A 16,308-nucleotide genomic window follows, 5' to 3' on the forward strand; every position below is an offset into this window, starting at 1 on the left:
CTGCTAAATTAAAAAAATAAATAAAAATAAAAACACTCACTTGATAAAGGGCTGCAACAGGATCAGGTGCTCCACGGCTTGACGTTATCGTACATCACTGGTTTGGTTGGACACCAAGCGTGCCTGGTTTGTACACTGCCTCTCTCATCGGTGGGATAAGGACGCTAGATAATTAGTGCTTGGATCCCAGATCTCTCAAGCCTTACAGGTCTGCGGGTGGATCATTTGTTTCATCTGCTGATGATGTAATGTTATATTTGTTTTTCATGGTTGACATTTAGAGGGCAGTACCTAGATGACAAATGAGCACAATTTTCTTAGACTACGTTTTTCATAGTGTTCGTAGAGTAGTGACATGTAATGTGATGTACCGTACAGAAGTGTTATTGTAAAAGTCTGGGTTTTGTGTGTATAGCTGCACAAGGCATGATTTGCTAGAAAGCCATTTTAAAGTATGAGCACTAGGGCTCATGTGTGGTTTATGTTTTACATTTTGTTTTGAACTTTAGCAAATCCCCTTTAATTAGCGGAAAGGGTCTATATAAAAACATATTCGCATGAGACAAATACTCAGAGTGAAACTGAAAGTCAAGAAACAGACGTCTGAGGACATTCAGCGTTGCTCCTGGAAACAGTCTGCATTGTTTGTCAGCTGCGTGTCACGGTCTGCATTCTACATGAATTAGAATTAGAGAAAGGGATTAAGAGTTGTCGAAATAGTGTTGGCCAGCACTGCAGTTTGTAAAAGTGTTCTCGTAATCAGTCAGTTTGTTTTTGTTTAAAATGAAGCTTTCGCATCAAGTAAAGCTGGACCCTTTAATAAATTCCAGTAGGGTTACTTACCGATGCACAAAAGTTGGAAAAACTAAACTAAAAGTAAAATGAAGAAGAGATCCGCCCCTCACTCCAGCTTGTGACATTGCACATTTATGAGCATTTTGAGCATTTGAATTAGTACAGTATTGTAGTGATAGTGTAGAGAAAAACAGCCCAATGGAAAAGTTGTGGGCTAAACGTCCTGTTAATCCTACTGGTGCTCTATCACTATGCTGTCCTGTGTGCTGGCTTGTTCTCCTCCATTTATACTTGAATCACTTATATTATTAGACTAGGACACTCCCTTATGTTTTAGACATTTCTACAGCCAGAAATACACTACAAAAGACAGTAGTTGGACTGTATTTAGTTCAATTACTCAACCCTCACAGTCTTAAAGATTATCTAAAGTGTGCAGTCATCTAGTTTATGAAATATATTTATTATTCCCATATATATATATATATATATATATATATATATATATATATATATATATATATATATATGTATATACAAGTAAATTATATTTTTATGTGTTTAAATTGTATTTGTTTTTTTTTTTATTTTCCTTTTCCTATCATCATCCTAAAAATCAAGTTTTATGTCTTTTGGGGCCAAGACATACATGTATAGTTTAAGTAATATAATGAATAATGTACACCCAACTGTACCTAATAAGGCTGAAATTCCTTCAAGGGTTTTTGCAGGCATATAAATCACAAGTATTCTAGCTTGTTAATACAAGTCTATTGCATTATACATTACTATAATGATTCAAGAACTTCAAAATTAGACTATTTGTTGGTAGGTATAGAATAAATCAAAACACACCTGTTTATTAAGGTGTTTATTTGAAAATGAGAAGAGCTTCCCTTGCCTCACCTTTACAATTGAGTACCAATCAATGGCCGTTCATTTTCCTCTCATCCGGGGCGCTGGGATTTGTACTGCTGTATTGCCATAATGAGGCTGTAAACCTACAATGTAAATATGCAACTCGATAAAGGCGTCTGCCAAATGAATAATCTCTATTTACTTGTTTTCAGTTATGATACGATAGGCAAGATGGCCAGGGTAAAATGGGTGAGACACACAACCAGGGAGCTCTTACTTGGTTCATTTCTGCAGAGAAAATCTTCTAGTAGGCATCCTCACTTAAGGAGCTGCAGGTAGAATGTGTGTTACATTCAACTGTGGCGAATATGATTACAGTGTATCTACTTCATTCATGTAATGAAGCATAGAGCACCAGCCTGCATTGCTGTATATCTTGGGGTTATGTCACTCGTGATTGGGTAACAGGACCACAAGTTTTAGTAACCTTATACCCTGCTTGATTTATGCTATGGACCAGTGTTCAAAATAGGGTTTAGCTGTGCTTATATGCTTGAAAGGTCAATCACATGGTACAGTGCTCCCTTGGATTGTTTGTCAGTGTTATTTAACTAACCCAGTACTCTGGAGATGGCTGCTACTTTATATCACCATGGCAACTTGGTTAACTTGGTCTCAAAGATCACGCAGGAGAGGAGAAAAGTGAAACCACATACTCTGTAATGAGAGTCTTTATCATTTCACAAAGGAGCCAGGCTGTTATAGAGCTTTTAAACTTATCACTTGCAGTGCCAGAAGCATCAGTACCTATGAACAGCATGGGCTAGGATAGCAAGCAATACTTCTTTAAACCATTGTACTGCTATTGAATGTACCACATACATCCTGCTTTGAGTAATGCAGCCGGATGTTATCCTCTCCTTCATAATTTTTACTCTTGAATTAACCTTGATTGTATTTACATTGACTGGTTATCGTTTTCTCCACTCAGTTCAGCTGTATCAGTGCTGTGCTTTCTTCTGTGTAAACAAACTGTTCAGATCAAAAGATTATTTTGAGGGAATGAGATGCATTACAGTTATATATAACAAAATTTTACCACCTTGCATCTTAAATAAAACCTCATGTACAAGGGTTAAAATACAGTAAGTGATCTGCAGGTTCACACGTGGACCAGAACAAAAAAAATGTGGACTTCATAATATACATGAAGACTGTTGAACGAAAATGAACAATTCTTACACTACAGTAAGAGAACACAGATATTTAGATTGAAATCTTATTCGAATGGTGATATCTCTATGAAAAAATTTTACCTTTTTAATGTTTTCCAAAAGCAAGTGGTCATTAATGGCCTAGCAACCACAGTTCGGCGAATGGCTATCACATCTGCACAGATTTTGGAGATGTGCAAGAGCAGAATTTGAAACTTAATTGCCAGCAGATAAGGGTTACGTGTTATTTGTTTATTGTCATTTTCAATCATATGCTAACTCTTAAATTATGGTAAATGCATTTACTCTAAATACAATCATTGTTGCCTTATGAATGTATGTATCAATTTATTTGCTGTCCCTGCACAGACTGAGACCCTCCCAGCCTCTCACGATGACTGTGCACCATGGCCAGACTCAAAAGCTTGTACTCCAACCCAAGTACTACCAGACCCAGAAGGTGTACACTGGACAGCAGGCCTCAGAGGACTCCCTCCCCCTCAGCGTGGCTCCCATTCAAGGTTAGTGCAACCATTATGTGAAGAGCACCAATGCAAAGTAATCAGTAGCCTTCAGATATGCACACTTATATTGCCCTTGCCATTCCTACAGTTTTACAAGGCAAGGCTAAATGGTAGTGCAAGACTTTTTCTTTTTGAAGAAAATGAACATTTTGTTAAAGACAACGAGTCGAATTGTGTTTGTCTTGCATTTCATATGATCAGAAAGCAGAATCATTCATTCTTTGATCTTTGATTGATGTTATAGAAAGTCACTGAACCTATCAATTGAGGACAGTACTGCTGTGTAGCTGACACATTGTTAAACAGCTGGGGTGATGCCAGGTCACAATTGCAGATTGTATAGAACTCCCCATTTAGCAGGTGTTGGCAAAGAGAAGTTGGTTGTTGTTCTAATGATAGAAAATTTAAATCAGGAGTGCCCAATCACAGTCTTGCAGGGCCATTCCAATCCATCTTCAACAGGTGAAATGAGATCATTAACTGCTTCAGGGTCTGGATTGAATTTTAATTGGTTCAAGTAAACAATTTAGAACAGGGCTGGAACAAGGACACGGACCGGAAGGGCCGACTTTGACCACCGCTGATGTAAATCATGGTAATGGATAAATGCTTTTTCACCATTATTTCTTCTGCTAACTTTTTTTAATTATTATTTTTTTTGTATATGATAGTTGCTTTGACAGGTAGAAATCATACAAAGTGCATGGACTAACGAGTAAGCTTTGCTGTGCAGTTCAGACAATCAATAATAGTTTGCAGAATGTTTTTTAATAAGTCATCAATCAAACATAGTGTCCGTTGTGTGGAGCCATCCTCCAAGACCTATCTGTGCAGTGATGGTAAGAGATTCGATTTGTAAATTGCATACTATTATTTACACATCAAAATGTGCATTTTTAAAGTTAAATCAGAGAAAAACAGACTGTACAATATCTTAGTAATCGCGCTCCATAGTTTTCTTTCTGTTAAGTTTATATTCAAGACAAGATCCTTCTTTTGTTCTCCCCACATTTACATTCACTCCATAAAAATTGAAATGGTTTTAAAAATAAAACTTTGAAAATTCTGCAATTCTTTTGTCTTTTGAAATGTTTGTAGATTATTTGAAACAAAGACTCATGATCCTTTTGCATTCTTCAGTCACCTCACATTGAAAAAAACACACGCACTCTGTAATTTCTTGAACTTAGCCTATAATTTGGTGGTGCAACAATTAGGCTTTCTTTGTGAGGTAGATGATTATCACCACATACATCTGCTGTGATGTTGAGGATTGTAGATGTACGTCTGTGGTCGAGCAGCAAGTGAATGTTAAATTACAACCCCGCTGGTAAAAAGCATAAAGACTTAAACACAGCTTGCTGCACCTTGTTGCGTAAAATGAGTTTTTTGTTTGGTTTTCTGTGGCCTCTTTTAGATAAAATCAGGGTCAAAAAGTCCACTTAAAACAGAAAAGAGATAAACAAATTAAAAAGAAAAATAATATATACCAGTCAATCTTTGAACTTGTATGTGCAGCCAATGATTAGAAAGGCTTCCCATGGCAAAGCAAAGGAAATATATATATATATATATATATATATATATATATATATATATATATATATATAAATATATATATATATATATATATATATATACGGTATTGACTGTACTGGACCGGATTGGGTTTTGCAAGTATTGTCGGTATTGAGCTTACAACTGTACAAAACTGCCTCCCTCTCCCCCTGCAGACCTGAACACACAGGGCGAGGATCTGGTCACATTCCCCGCAACACTTTAATCCTACCAATGCCACATTCTTTTAGGACTGCTGTGATTGGAAGCAGATTGTACTGTTGCAACATTAGACAAAGCTTGAATAACCACAGGTCATAATAAGAAGGGAAACAGCCCAAGCTTTTATATTCTAACATTTCAAGAAAAATGCATTGCAGCCATTTGATTTGGCGAGTGTATGACTTGATCGCAAATGATAGTTAAAATCACATATACAAAGCTATAATGGTGCCAGTAACTAAAGCCACTCTAGACAAAACACCCTGGGTGCCTTTTTTTTTTATAAAAGCTTAAAAAAGCAAACTCTATTTTAGAAGACACTTGATTACAAACTGGAAAGGAGTCATTTAGGCTCAACACAGGGTGAAGTCCTACATATGAGAACAGAAGTCTTGCCCTTATAAAACTTTACTATAATTAAAGTCCATAAAGCAAAAATAGTAAACCCTGGTGAATGCATAGTGTAAACACTGGAAAAGCATGGTGAAACTGCAGAAATATTCTGCACATTCAAAATGTGATGAGGGTTGTGACATAGACAGGAGGTATATCAGCCCAAGAATCCAGGGCAGTATTTTTCAATACTAGTTGTGGGCAAAGTAAAATGTAATCTTGACCTTTCAAACTGGGGTATCAGGACTACATTTCCCAGCCTCACTGCACTGGAGCACTGGCTGGTTAAAGGAGAAACACCTGTAAATGTAATGAGCCCCTGTATAAAGGCAGGGGAAACCCTATCTGCAATGGTCTGTGTTTGGCGAAGGCCATATGAGGAGAAGACTGTGTGTCCTTGAAAGGCAGAATATTAAATCTGGGTGTTTGATATTATTATGGTGCCTAAGCTTAGTAGCCTTGCTATATTAGTTAGTAGTTAGTTAGCACTCAGTTAGAGACAGACTAGATTTTTGTTTGGTGTTTTGTTTTGTATATTTATTTCTGATCTCACATACAAATCTCCTGTGATGGTGTTCTGAGCTGGCGTCAGTGTAGATGTTATTTTCTTCTGAGCCCACCTTTCATGCTATCAGAAATGTTTGTTTTCTGATCAAAGAAATTACTTCGAAAAGTACAGATATACAGTTAGCTTACGTAATTTCCTTGACCAGATTTGGTCTTATGTTCCTAGCATGATGCATGGTGTGGGCCAAAGCACAGCGTTTCTTCACTTTACCAATGTCAGCTGAAAGCCAGATAACAATGTCTTGCATTTAAGAACAATGCTATGAGTTTTGCTCAGTTCTCTCAGGCAGCAGAGCGCTATACTCGTGCATCACAAGGTCGAACGACAAGGCTGGTGATTGCAAACTGCTGATGTACAGTTATGTACAGCTTAGTTTTAAGAGTTCATTAACCCTGCATTGATTCAGAGCTTGCATTAAACACAGGAAAATCACACAATGTGTACAGACAGTTTCAATGATTTCTTCCATTTGCCTAATGTGTTATTAGGCGTGACACTTTACGTAAAGTTATAGCGTGTCACTTTTAACAAAAGTTAGTGGTTTTAGAACCAGTTTTAGTTGGTTTGATTATGGTTTGTATATAGGCTGAAAACAGCTTTCTAAGCAGAAACAATTTATGCAAAAACAAAAGTTTTATCATCTGTCCGAGATCACACTGCACTCTGAGCTCTGAAAAACCAGTCACTCCCTACAAGGCTAGGGCAATACAGGCAAGAGTTTCAAAATTTTTACTATGGGGTGTTAACAGAACAGAAATGGCTATCAAAAGTGACTTGAAAACCTTGTACTGTAATTAAAGTGACCACAGTTTAGTTGCAGATAGATTCTCCTCTGCACAACCTACAGGACCTTATGCCTCAAGGCATGACAAATAGCATGTAGGCAGCATGTTTATCTAATGAATAGCTTCAAAAGCAGATCTCATTCATTCTTATCAATCCGCAGAACCAGCCAGCTCCTTCCAATGTCTGTATTTCAAACCTCTCTGGGTTGCCCAGTGGGGATATGTTATAAGACACCTGGGTGAAACATTTCAGCAGTTCACATCTGCACAGTTGCTGTGTCACAGATGTGATGACTGCTCTGACACTAATTGCTAGGAAATGTCAGTGCTTTGACAAATTTGTGCACAGAAATGCGCCCCCGAGCCTTTACTACAGATTCGATGCCAAGGGAGCAGGTGCCTGTACTGCAGTGATGTGTTGTTCTGTGCCTGTTTAAGGTAGAGACAGGGACACATAGCTTCTCTTCATAACACCCTGTGCATACTGGCCTATTGATCCGAGGAGTTGATACTTCTAAAACTGATGAGCCGCTACTGTATGAATACTGTAGTATATGTTGCACTTGCTTTGTAACTCACTCATAGCACTGAGATTGCTCAATGTACAGACAACAAGCCTCTTTCAACTCCCTGACTTAGGATGAGAGAGATATAAAACACCTCAACAATTAAATGCAATTTGAATTATTTTGTGATGGTGTGTACAAGTGTGAAAAAATAGCGTCACTGGCAAGGCTTCTTATCGTCAGCGCTATTGCGCACTTTTAATAACAAAACTAACAAACAAAACACACCAACAAACAAATAGGCACTAGGGCCAAAACAAAAGATATACACAAGACACACAAAAAATACAGCACAGCACACATCTCACACAGCTTCACCAACCTTAACACCAACATTAACATTAACAGCAGTGATTTTTCCCTTTTATATACCTGTTGCTGGAGCCTAATTAATCATCAAATATTCCTGAGCTAGGCCCAGCGACCAAAGGTCCAGACACAAATGCCAGGTGTCTGGGAGCCCAGGTCGAGTGCTCTGACACATCAGCACTTGGTCGGGACATTGGGATGGTGGTCCCCTTGCCTCCTCCTTTGGCCGAGGTGGTTCTGAGTCTTCTGTGAGGGGCGCCTGTTTAACCCTTTCTGTGAACCCTGGGATTTTTTGCACAGGTGCCCGTTTAACCCCCTCTCTACCCCCTAAGCCTGAGTGACCTCTTCCCTGTCGGGGCTTCTTTACAAAGGGGGGTTCCAACACTGACAGGCACCAGCAAAGCTGGCCGCGGTGCGGGGCCCTACGGCAGTGGCCACGCTGGCAGCGGAAACTCTGGCAGCGCCAATGCTGACAGTGGCAATCCTGGCAGCAGTGCGGGACACTTCGGCAATAACAACGCTGGTAGTGGCAATGCTGGCAGTGGCAATGCTGGCCCTACCGGACATGCAGCTGGAGATGGCTCCGCCTTCTTGGGCACTGGAGAGGGATTCCCTGCTCACCTTCAGGAACGGCTACCCCTCCCTTTCTTCGATATTCGGGCCGGCAGCTGTTCCTCTTCGTTTTTGAGAGGGCAGCTGATTACGAAGTGTCCCGACTCCCTGCAGGCGAGACACCAACCTGAGGCCTCAAGAGCAGTGAGGTAGGTGTTCAGGCCTCCGTCCCACAGCACTTGGAAGGATGGAGGATCCGTCTTCAGCTTTAGCGAGGCCGGATGTTTGCAGGCCCTTCAGGCGGAGCTATTCCTCACATGACTCCAGCTCATGGTGAAAGAAGGCCTCCTTGAAGAGGTGGTCTCCTCATGGGCACTCCTTGAAAACATGCCCAAAGCCCCTACATGATACGCACATAGGAGCCCCTTCAACCTCCAACCAGTGCTGCTGCTCGTCCACACTCTCTCTGTGCCCATCTTTTCTTTTTTTTAAACCTGCAGTTCTGTCTCTGAGTCTCCAGGGGGCGCTATCCTGCTGCTGACACCACATGTGAAAGAATAGTGTCACTGGCAAGGTTTGTTACCATCAGAGGGAGAGATTCAGACACAAGAAGCTGCAGTTAAAGGGGTATTGCGCTCTTTTAATAACAAAACTAACAAACAAAACACACCAACAAACAAACAAGTAGGCACATGGGCCAAAATAAAAGGTTTACTCAAAACACACAAGAAATACACCCCATCTCACATCTCACATCTCTTCACCAACCTTAACACCAACATTAACATTAACACCAGTGATTTTTCCCTTTTCATACACCTGTTGCTGGAGCCTAATTAACCATTAATTATTCCATTATGGCCCCAGCCACATTCCCACATGTGTTCTGGCAGCCCAGTATTCCCCACACAACCACACATTACTGCCACAGCAAGTAAAACATTTTGCTAAGGCTTAGATATTTTAGTCTCTTCAGTTATAATACGAACAAGAAGCCAGCCTACCTTGAGATGGTGTTTCAGGTATCACCAGTAAAGCAGGGATGGAAATAAGAGTCCCATTACATAGCAGTGTTATCCATTCCTAGTTTCAGTAAGAGTTTAATCAAACAGACATGAGCTTGTTACTTATACACTGTGGCTAATCAAGCTTGGAATGGGAGAAACTGCTGTGCAATAGGAGTCCTATTGTCGTCCCTGGTAAAAGTATGTATCATGAATCTACTCTTCAGAGTTCACTTTTTTATTTGTATTGCCTTGCTGTTATGTGACATCCCATGAATTGTATTTTCTCACCAGTGTGTGGGAAAAAAAAAATCTGCTTCTTATAGATGGTCACATGCATAGTAAAATTTGATTTTGATTGGAAACTAAGATAACAGTATTACTTACACAGCAATTTATTTTTGTGTTTTTACAGTATGTTCAACTGACCATAGTCCATACAAAGCATCAAGCTTTTGGTTTGATATCTGCTTCAAATCTCCCCGGCCTAAGTGTATATTCGTTATTATCTTGGATAAAGGTGCATTGGCTGATATTTGTGATTATACTATGCAGTTGGAACTAGCAAAATTTTATTTCCAGACCATTAATGTGTAGATGCCAATTCAGAGCTGGGTCTAAGAACACCAAAAACCTCAATTAATTTTGTATATTAAAAAAAACCATTAAATACCATCCAGGCAGGTGTGTGTTGTTCCTTTTTTTAAATTCTAGTCAGCACTTTGAGGTTGTTTAAAAGAATCTTCCCTTCCTTGACCCCCACTGCCCCCTGCAAGTGCTTGAAGCAGGCGTACAGCTTCAAACCACCGTTTTTTTTTGTAAATTATTTTTTGGCAGCCCTCCTCCTTTTCTCTGCTGTCTGGTGTGACCAGCTGACAGCCGCAGACGGAACGTATAACTTGGGAATCCAGAGGGAGAAGTTTTGCCAAGAAGCTGTGAAGAGGGACTGCGAAGGAGGGGGGTGGGGGGGGGGGGTGCGGACACTGAAAAAGAAACAGTGTCGGTGGCAGCAGCTGAGGCAAGTGGCAGCATCATTAAGCAAAAATAAAAATGTAACAAAAATAAATAAATAATTAAAAAGGATAGAAAAAGTTGGATGGCTGCTGCCTGGGATCCGGACAGATGTTTTCAGACAGTGCTGCATGCCTCCCACAGCAAGGGTATGCTTAGAGGAGGGAGAGGGGTGGGAGTGGGGCAGCGGTGTGAGTAGCAAAAGCAGTGACTTCATCTCTGCAAGTGCAGCAGCAAAAGTATTTCAGGAATACACCGGGAGGGTTTATTCAAGCTTAGGTGTAACGTCCAGCCTCTTCACTTTATATATGCCTGCCAGGACTGCCTGCTATTGAAGCTGTCTTGCTCTCAGCGTTGTGTTTTGTCTGTCTCTGAATAAAGAACGGCATTGTGATTTGCTAATCCAGCTCCAGTGACTTGACTTTTTCAATGTGAATTTGGAGTGCATCCCGGAGTTTTGTTTGCTGAGCTTTTTCCCTACTCCTGTTTCAGAGACACCATGAATTTATGTGTGTGAGAGAGAGAGAGAGAGAGAGAGAGAGAGAGAGAGAGAGAGAGAGAGCGAGCGAGAGCAAGCGAGCGAGAGCGAGCGAGAGAGAGAGAGAGAGAGGCAGCAATAGAAAGGGAGAGCGCTGAGCACATGAGAAAGAGACAGCTTTCTGTACAGAGCTCCTGTCTCTGCTGTGTGGAAGGGGAATCAATGGATACGAAGCTCATCTGCTTGTTTTTTCTTTCCTGGGCTCCGGGACTCACAGTGGGGAACAGCACCGGGCGCATCAAGGTGGTCTTCACGCCCACCATCTGCAAAGTGACCTGCGTCCAGGGCAAGTGTCAGAACAGCTGTGAGAAGGGCAACACCACCACCATCATCAGTGAGAATGGCCACTCCACTGACACCCTCACAGCACCCAACTTCCGAGTAGGTGAGTAGCCACTGCTTCTTATTCTACCAGCTAAACAGTCGACCAAGGGAACTAAACTTTTCCAAATGTTTTTGGTGCTGTCCACATATCTGTCTATCTGTATGTACCCACAAAACCATTCCTTTCTAAACCTTTGTCGTTTGTCAGCCCATCACTATTTTACACACTGTTCTTAAAAGTTTGTATAAACATGAAGAAAAATACAACTTCTAAAACCTTAATCCCAACCCCTTCCCCACTAATGTCTAATCACAGTTTTCCCCAAATGCTAAAAGAGGTTTTTAACTGCAAGTCATTCTAAGGATCGCTGTGTCCTCTACATTCGCTGTCCCCTATCCCTGACACATCCTGAGCTCTCTATAAGAACTGCAGCAAACTGAATTCTACTGTACCAACACCACTTCAGTATATTCTTTCAGGACCAATGCTGCAACCATGATACAGTGTGGTGAGGAGGGAGCATCACTCTGAATTGGGTGCTGGTACTGGGTAATGGATTAGTGATCCTGGTCAGGCTTTTTGCACGCAGCGACCTATTTATTCTACATCTATTCCTCTAACTATATGTGATGACTGATATCAATTATACACCCCTAATTACAAGCTGAAGTGCTGCCTGTTTGTTTAGTCTTTAGTTTGACAGTCTGGTTCAGGTTTTTGAGGTCCGTCCTCAGCTGGTCCATCACTGGTGGGCCACCTCCTTAAAGTTTACTGTGGTATACCACAAATAAATCACAGGGTCTTTTAGGGACTGAAACCGAATTGGCTAAGCTTGCTCTGAGATGCTTTTCTACAAGCTGTGGTTGCAAGTTAACAGAGATGTACTCATTCTTCAACACATGATTGAAATCACAGTGTGATTTTTTTTTTAAATTTTTGTTCCTTTTTAAAAACAGGTAGCAAAAAATCGTCCCAACCTCTTGAAATGCCACCTGTGTAATGACAGCAAAGAGCCTTCAGATTTTTTTATTTGTTTATGCAGGCTGCTTTTGAAGATCGTAATTGCAGGTTTATTTAAGTCTGTCAAAGGGCATCACTAAGAGGTTGCTAACTGACGACTTAAAGCATACAATAGGTGAATACAGGGTTTGGTCTGAAGAGTAAAACTCTTGTTTCACAAGTGCACTATCCATCCTCACAATGGGCTTCTTGTGCTATGTGCTGCGAATGAATAAGATTTATAACTAGTCACGTTTTCAGTGTAACATGACATTTTCATTTCAGCAGCCGCCAACGTTGGTTTATGTTTCCTCTTCATGTGCGAGGGTCAGATATTTCATTTTATGTTACATGTTGGTTAGAAAAAGAAAAAAAAAACTAGAAAATGAATTATGATTATTATTATTAGTATTATTATTATTATTATTTGAAGATATTTATGCAGGGTAGATCCAGTGAGATGCATTCTAGGGATGTCCTTCCCTCATTCCATTGGGTTTGGAAATTGAAGACTTTCTTTAGTACTTTATCCAGGACTGGAATTATATTCTGTCCAGGGTTGAAGGAAGTCAGGTCAATGTTTGCATCATGCATTGGAACAGCACTCTCATGTTACTGTGTCCCCTTCCACTGCCATCGCTTGTGTTCTGGTTGAGCTCCCAGGCTTCTATGGTATAAATGTTCACAGGGGTTTTGCAGTTTCCCATGTTTTTTTAGCTCGTGCTTATATGATTTTTTTTTTTTTTTTATCATCTTCTGGTATATTTTCCCCAATTATCCTTGTCAATTTGAAGATTACTGCCACAGGTTCCTTGAATCATCAAAACTTTTTAATACTGAGATAACAGTAGTGATGCAACCTTTTCCTGTATTTTTTTCTAATGGAAAGAGCCGTACAATGTAATGCCATTATCATGAGACAGCCTGACACTAAGGGCCTGATAGGAACAGTTCTTTGTTGCAGCAGTGGTTAGGGTTAACATTGCCTGTATTGCCTGGTTGTGGTTCTCCATGCCTTCATGCCCGGAGTGTGGTACTTGTCAATAAGTCGTTAGCAGACAGCTGCTCGGAATGTCAGACAATAAGGCAGCCCAATGATTTGTCAGTTGTTTTAAGTGGGAAGCGGCAGTGTTGATGGATGGTTTGTTGCTGTTAGTTTATCCGCCTTGTAATCTGAGTCTCTAGCACAGTGTAAATTCAGGCTACATGTTTAAACATGCAATACACTGAACCAATCTTTCTGAAAAGTAAAGTGATCCTTATTTCTGGAAATAAACACTTGGGAGTCATATTGTTTCAAAATTAATAGGATCGTGGAACACCGCAGCTTTAAAACTGACTTAAATAGCTCCTGATATCTCATTCAGTGTAGGTATCACAGAGCTATGTATTTTTTATTTATTAAGTTTTAAGTTGCAAATGTGTAAAGGCCAAACCTTTTGAACTATCCAGCTTTAAATAATGGATTTGTTTGAAACATGGAACGCTCTTTTGACTCAATGCTTTCTGTAAGTGTACTGCTGTGCACCTGGTCCATACCAGGACAACGTTTGTCTGAGAACACTCACAGATGTTCATTATGAAACAGAAAGTGCTCAGAATTCTAGTTGGCATGAGCTGTGCCAAACTGTGGCAAGTGTCTGCAGACCGATATATTCTGTGTTCTCGTTAAAGCTTACAGTGTACTGCCCCTCCCTTTAAACTGCCAGCCTCAGACCGTCAAGCTAAAATGCTATTAGATTAACAGTCAGACAGACCTGGCCCTTGAGGCAAATAGGTAGCAAGTTAAAAATAGTCAAACACTAGGCAGCGACAACAACAAAAACACTAAAGATGAACTGCCTTATAAATTACTCATTTTATAATCAAAATATTATAGTTTCTAAATCTCCATTTTTATTTACCTTAAAGATTTTTTAAAATTACAAAAAAAAGCCTTTTAAACCCAGAATAATTCTGGTCACTCTTCTTTGCACTCTTTCTAGAGCAGCAATATCCTTTTTGTAGCGAGGTGACCAGAACTGAACACAATATTCTAGATGAGGTCTTACTACTCGATTTTAACATTACTTCCCTTGATTTAATTCAACACTTTTCACTATATATCCAAGCATCTTGGCCTTTTTTATAGCTTCCCCACATTGTCTAGATGAAGACATTTCTGAGTCAACATAAACTAGGTCTTTTTCATAGATTCCTTCTTCAATTGCAGTATCTCCTTTAATAGTTTTTTCACTGTCCAGTTCTGCTGTAGAATTTTGCACCTTGAATTGGGTTCCTGAAAGCTGCTGACTCCTGTCATTTCTGATCTCTGCACTCAAGGCCAACATTCAATGGCATTATGTTTGGCACTATTTATCACAATGAGGAGACTGTTTCTGCATACCCATAGGCCACACAGCCTTCCAATAAATGTATGCAGTAGCTTAGCAAAATGCCTATGGTGTGTTGAAAATGTATTTTGGAGAAAAGTGGGGTAGATAGTGACTCATGAGCAAACAGTTTAAAAAAAACACTGCTTTTAGTTCATGGGTCAGTTGCAGTAAATATGCAGTTCAAAGTGTTTTCAGGAGATTTACTGCAGCTCGGGTTTATCGGCCAGTGTAGCTTTGTGGTGACTTCAGACCCGGAAGAGAATGGATAGCAACAATAGACTGGGGTAATGAAAGCGTTGCTGCACGATTAATAATAAATAATAACTTTTAACAAAACAAAACACTGAACAAACAAAACGGCATGTTGGCCAAAATAAATAGACAGACAAGCAAACAGTGAACGAATCCAAACGAGTAGCAATTGTTATATTTTTAGATTTCCACTGCGAACACCCAACCCTGAGTGAATAATTCATACCTGTATATATTACAGCTGTGCCGGGACTCAGATGCTAATTAATTATTCACTTGAATTCCCGCACCTGAACTAATTTGTGCAATTCCCATGCCCACATACAAATACACATTTTACTCTGCATGTGAAGTGATTGTGCAATCCCTGTGCCGAAATACAAATATCCATTTTAAATCACCCGTGCTGCATAGCCCAATACATACCCTCCACATAAAACATGAAACACAAAATATGCACACGGGTGGGGCACCCCGCCACATGGCCCGAGGTAATCTTTGCTAGACTGCAGCACATTTTGTATGAAATCTTAGCACCTCTTCGTGGCTCGGTCCCTTTGGGAGCATTGATTTATGAGCGTGATGTGTTTCATAGCGCTATTAGGGATCTGTCAGGCCAGCTTTCTAATCAGGTGCATGTTAACAGTAATTGGAAGCATGTGAGAGTCTGGTGGGATGCAGAAACAGTTGCTGCTATTTGAGCTGTTGGGTTTGCCAGAGGCTCACTTGTTATTTCATTGTGTACTTATCCTCCAGATTTCTGTACTTCTGCTCTAAAAAGGTAAAGCAATGCCTAGCTTTGAAACACTAGCCAAAATGATCAAGAGATGGTAAAATGTACAGACCTGACCTTATTTGGTAAAGGAGTTTTGAGTAGACGGTTCTTTCAGTAATTATCATTTCCTCTCTGTCAGACTTCATTACTTTAAAATCATTACAGTGCCAGCTTTTCTTTTTTCTTTTTTTTACCTGGCAACTGGAAATTAGGTTTTAGGATTCTTCTGGAAGCCTGCTGAGTTCTGCTTGGGATGGCCAAAGAATGCCCAGCATAAACAACCTGTACTTTCAGCGTTAACATAATGACATTCGTCGCTAGCAAGCTAGTATAGTGCTGTGGAAAGGGCTATCATTTCACTGACTGTACAGTGCATGTATAGTTTTACACAGAATCAACTTAACAGAATAGCGATAAAATTAGAAGTTTGATACAACACAAACAACAGAGACAAAGGCTCCTCAGTGAAACACTTGTCTTAGTCAAATTCTCTTTTTAGTATGACTAAATGTCTAATAATTGAGTGATATAGTGTAAATATAGAGTTGCCAGACCCATGTGAACTCTGCAGTTAGTTTCACGACATGCTTGTGGTCTAGCTGCAGTATGCTGTACTGGACTAGAAAATACACTGCTTAGTATCAGGTTGGCCATCCTTCACTGTCTTTTTGCTGCATTTATGGGAT

General features: G+C 40.1%; 1 protein-coding gene across 9 annotated transcripts in view; it reads left to right on the forward strand.

Annotated features, from left to right (window-relative positions):
• Positions 1–16,308, forward strand: part of LOC121316754 (latent-transforming growth factor beta-binding protein 1-like) — a 130,564-nt gene that overhangs the window by 23,741 nt on the left and 90,515 nt on the right. For 7 of the 9 annotated variants that reach the window (XM_041251898.1, XM_041251901.1, XM_041251900.1 and 4 more), the window contains 2 exons: positions 3,237–3,388; positions 11,114–11,281. In XM_041251898.1, the coding sequence (XP_041107832.1) occupies positions 3,237–3,388; positions 11,114–11,281 (320 nt within the window). Of the gene's footprint in view, positions 1–3,236; positions 3,389–10,986; positions 11,282–16,308 lie in introns of those variants that run through there. The other 2 variants (XM_041251908.1, XM_041251906.1) reach the window with 2 other exon arrangements.

The sequence above is a fragment of the Polyodon spathula genome, chromosome 6 (genome assembly GCF_017654505.1).
Source record: "Polyodon spathula isolate WHYD16114869_AA chromosome 6, ASM1765450v1, whole genome shotgun sequence".
NCBI classification, from domain to species: Eukaryota; Metazoa; Chordata; class Actinopteri; order Acipenseriformes; family Polyodontidae; genus Polyodon; species Polyodon spathula.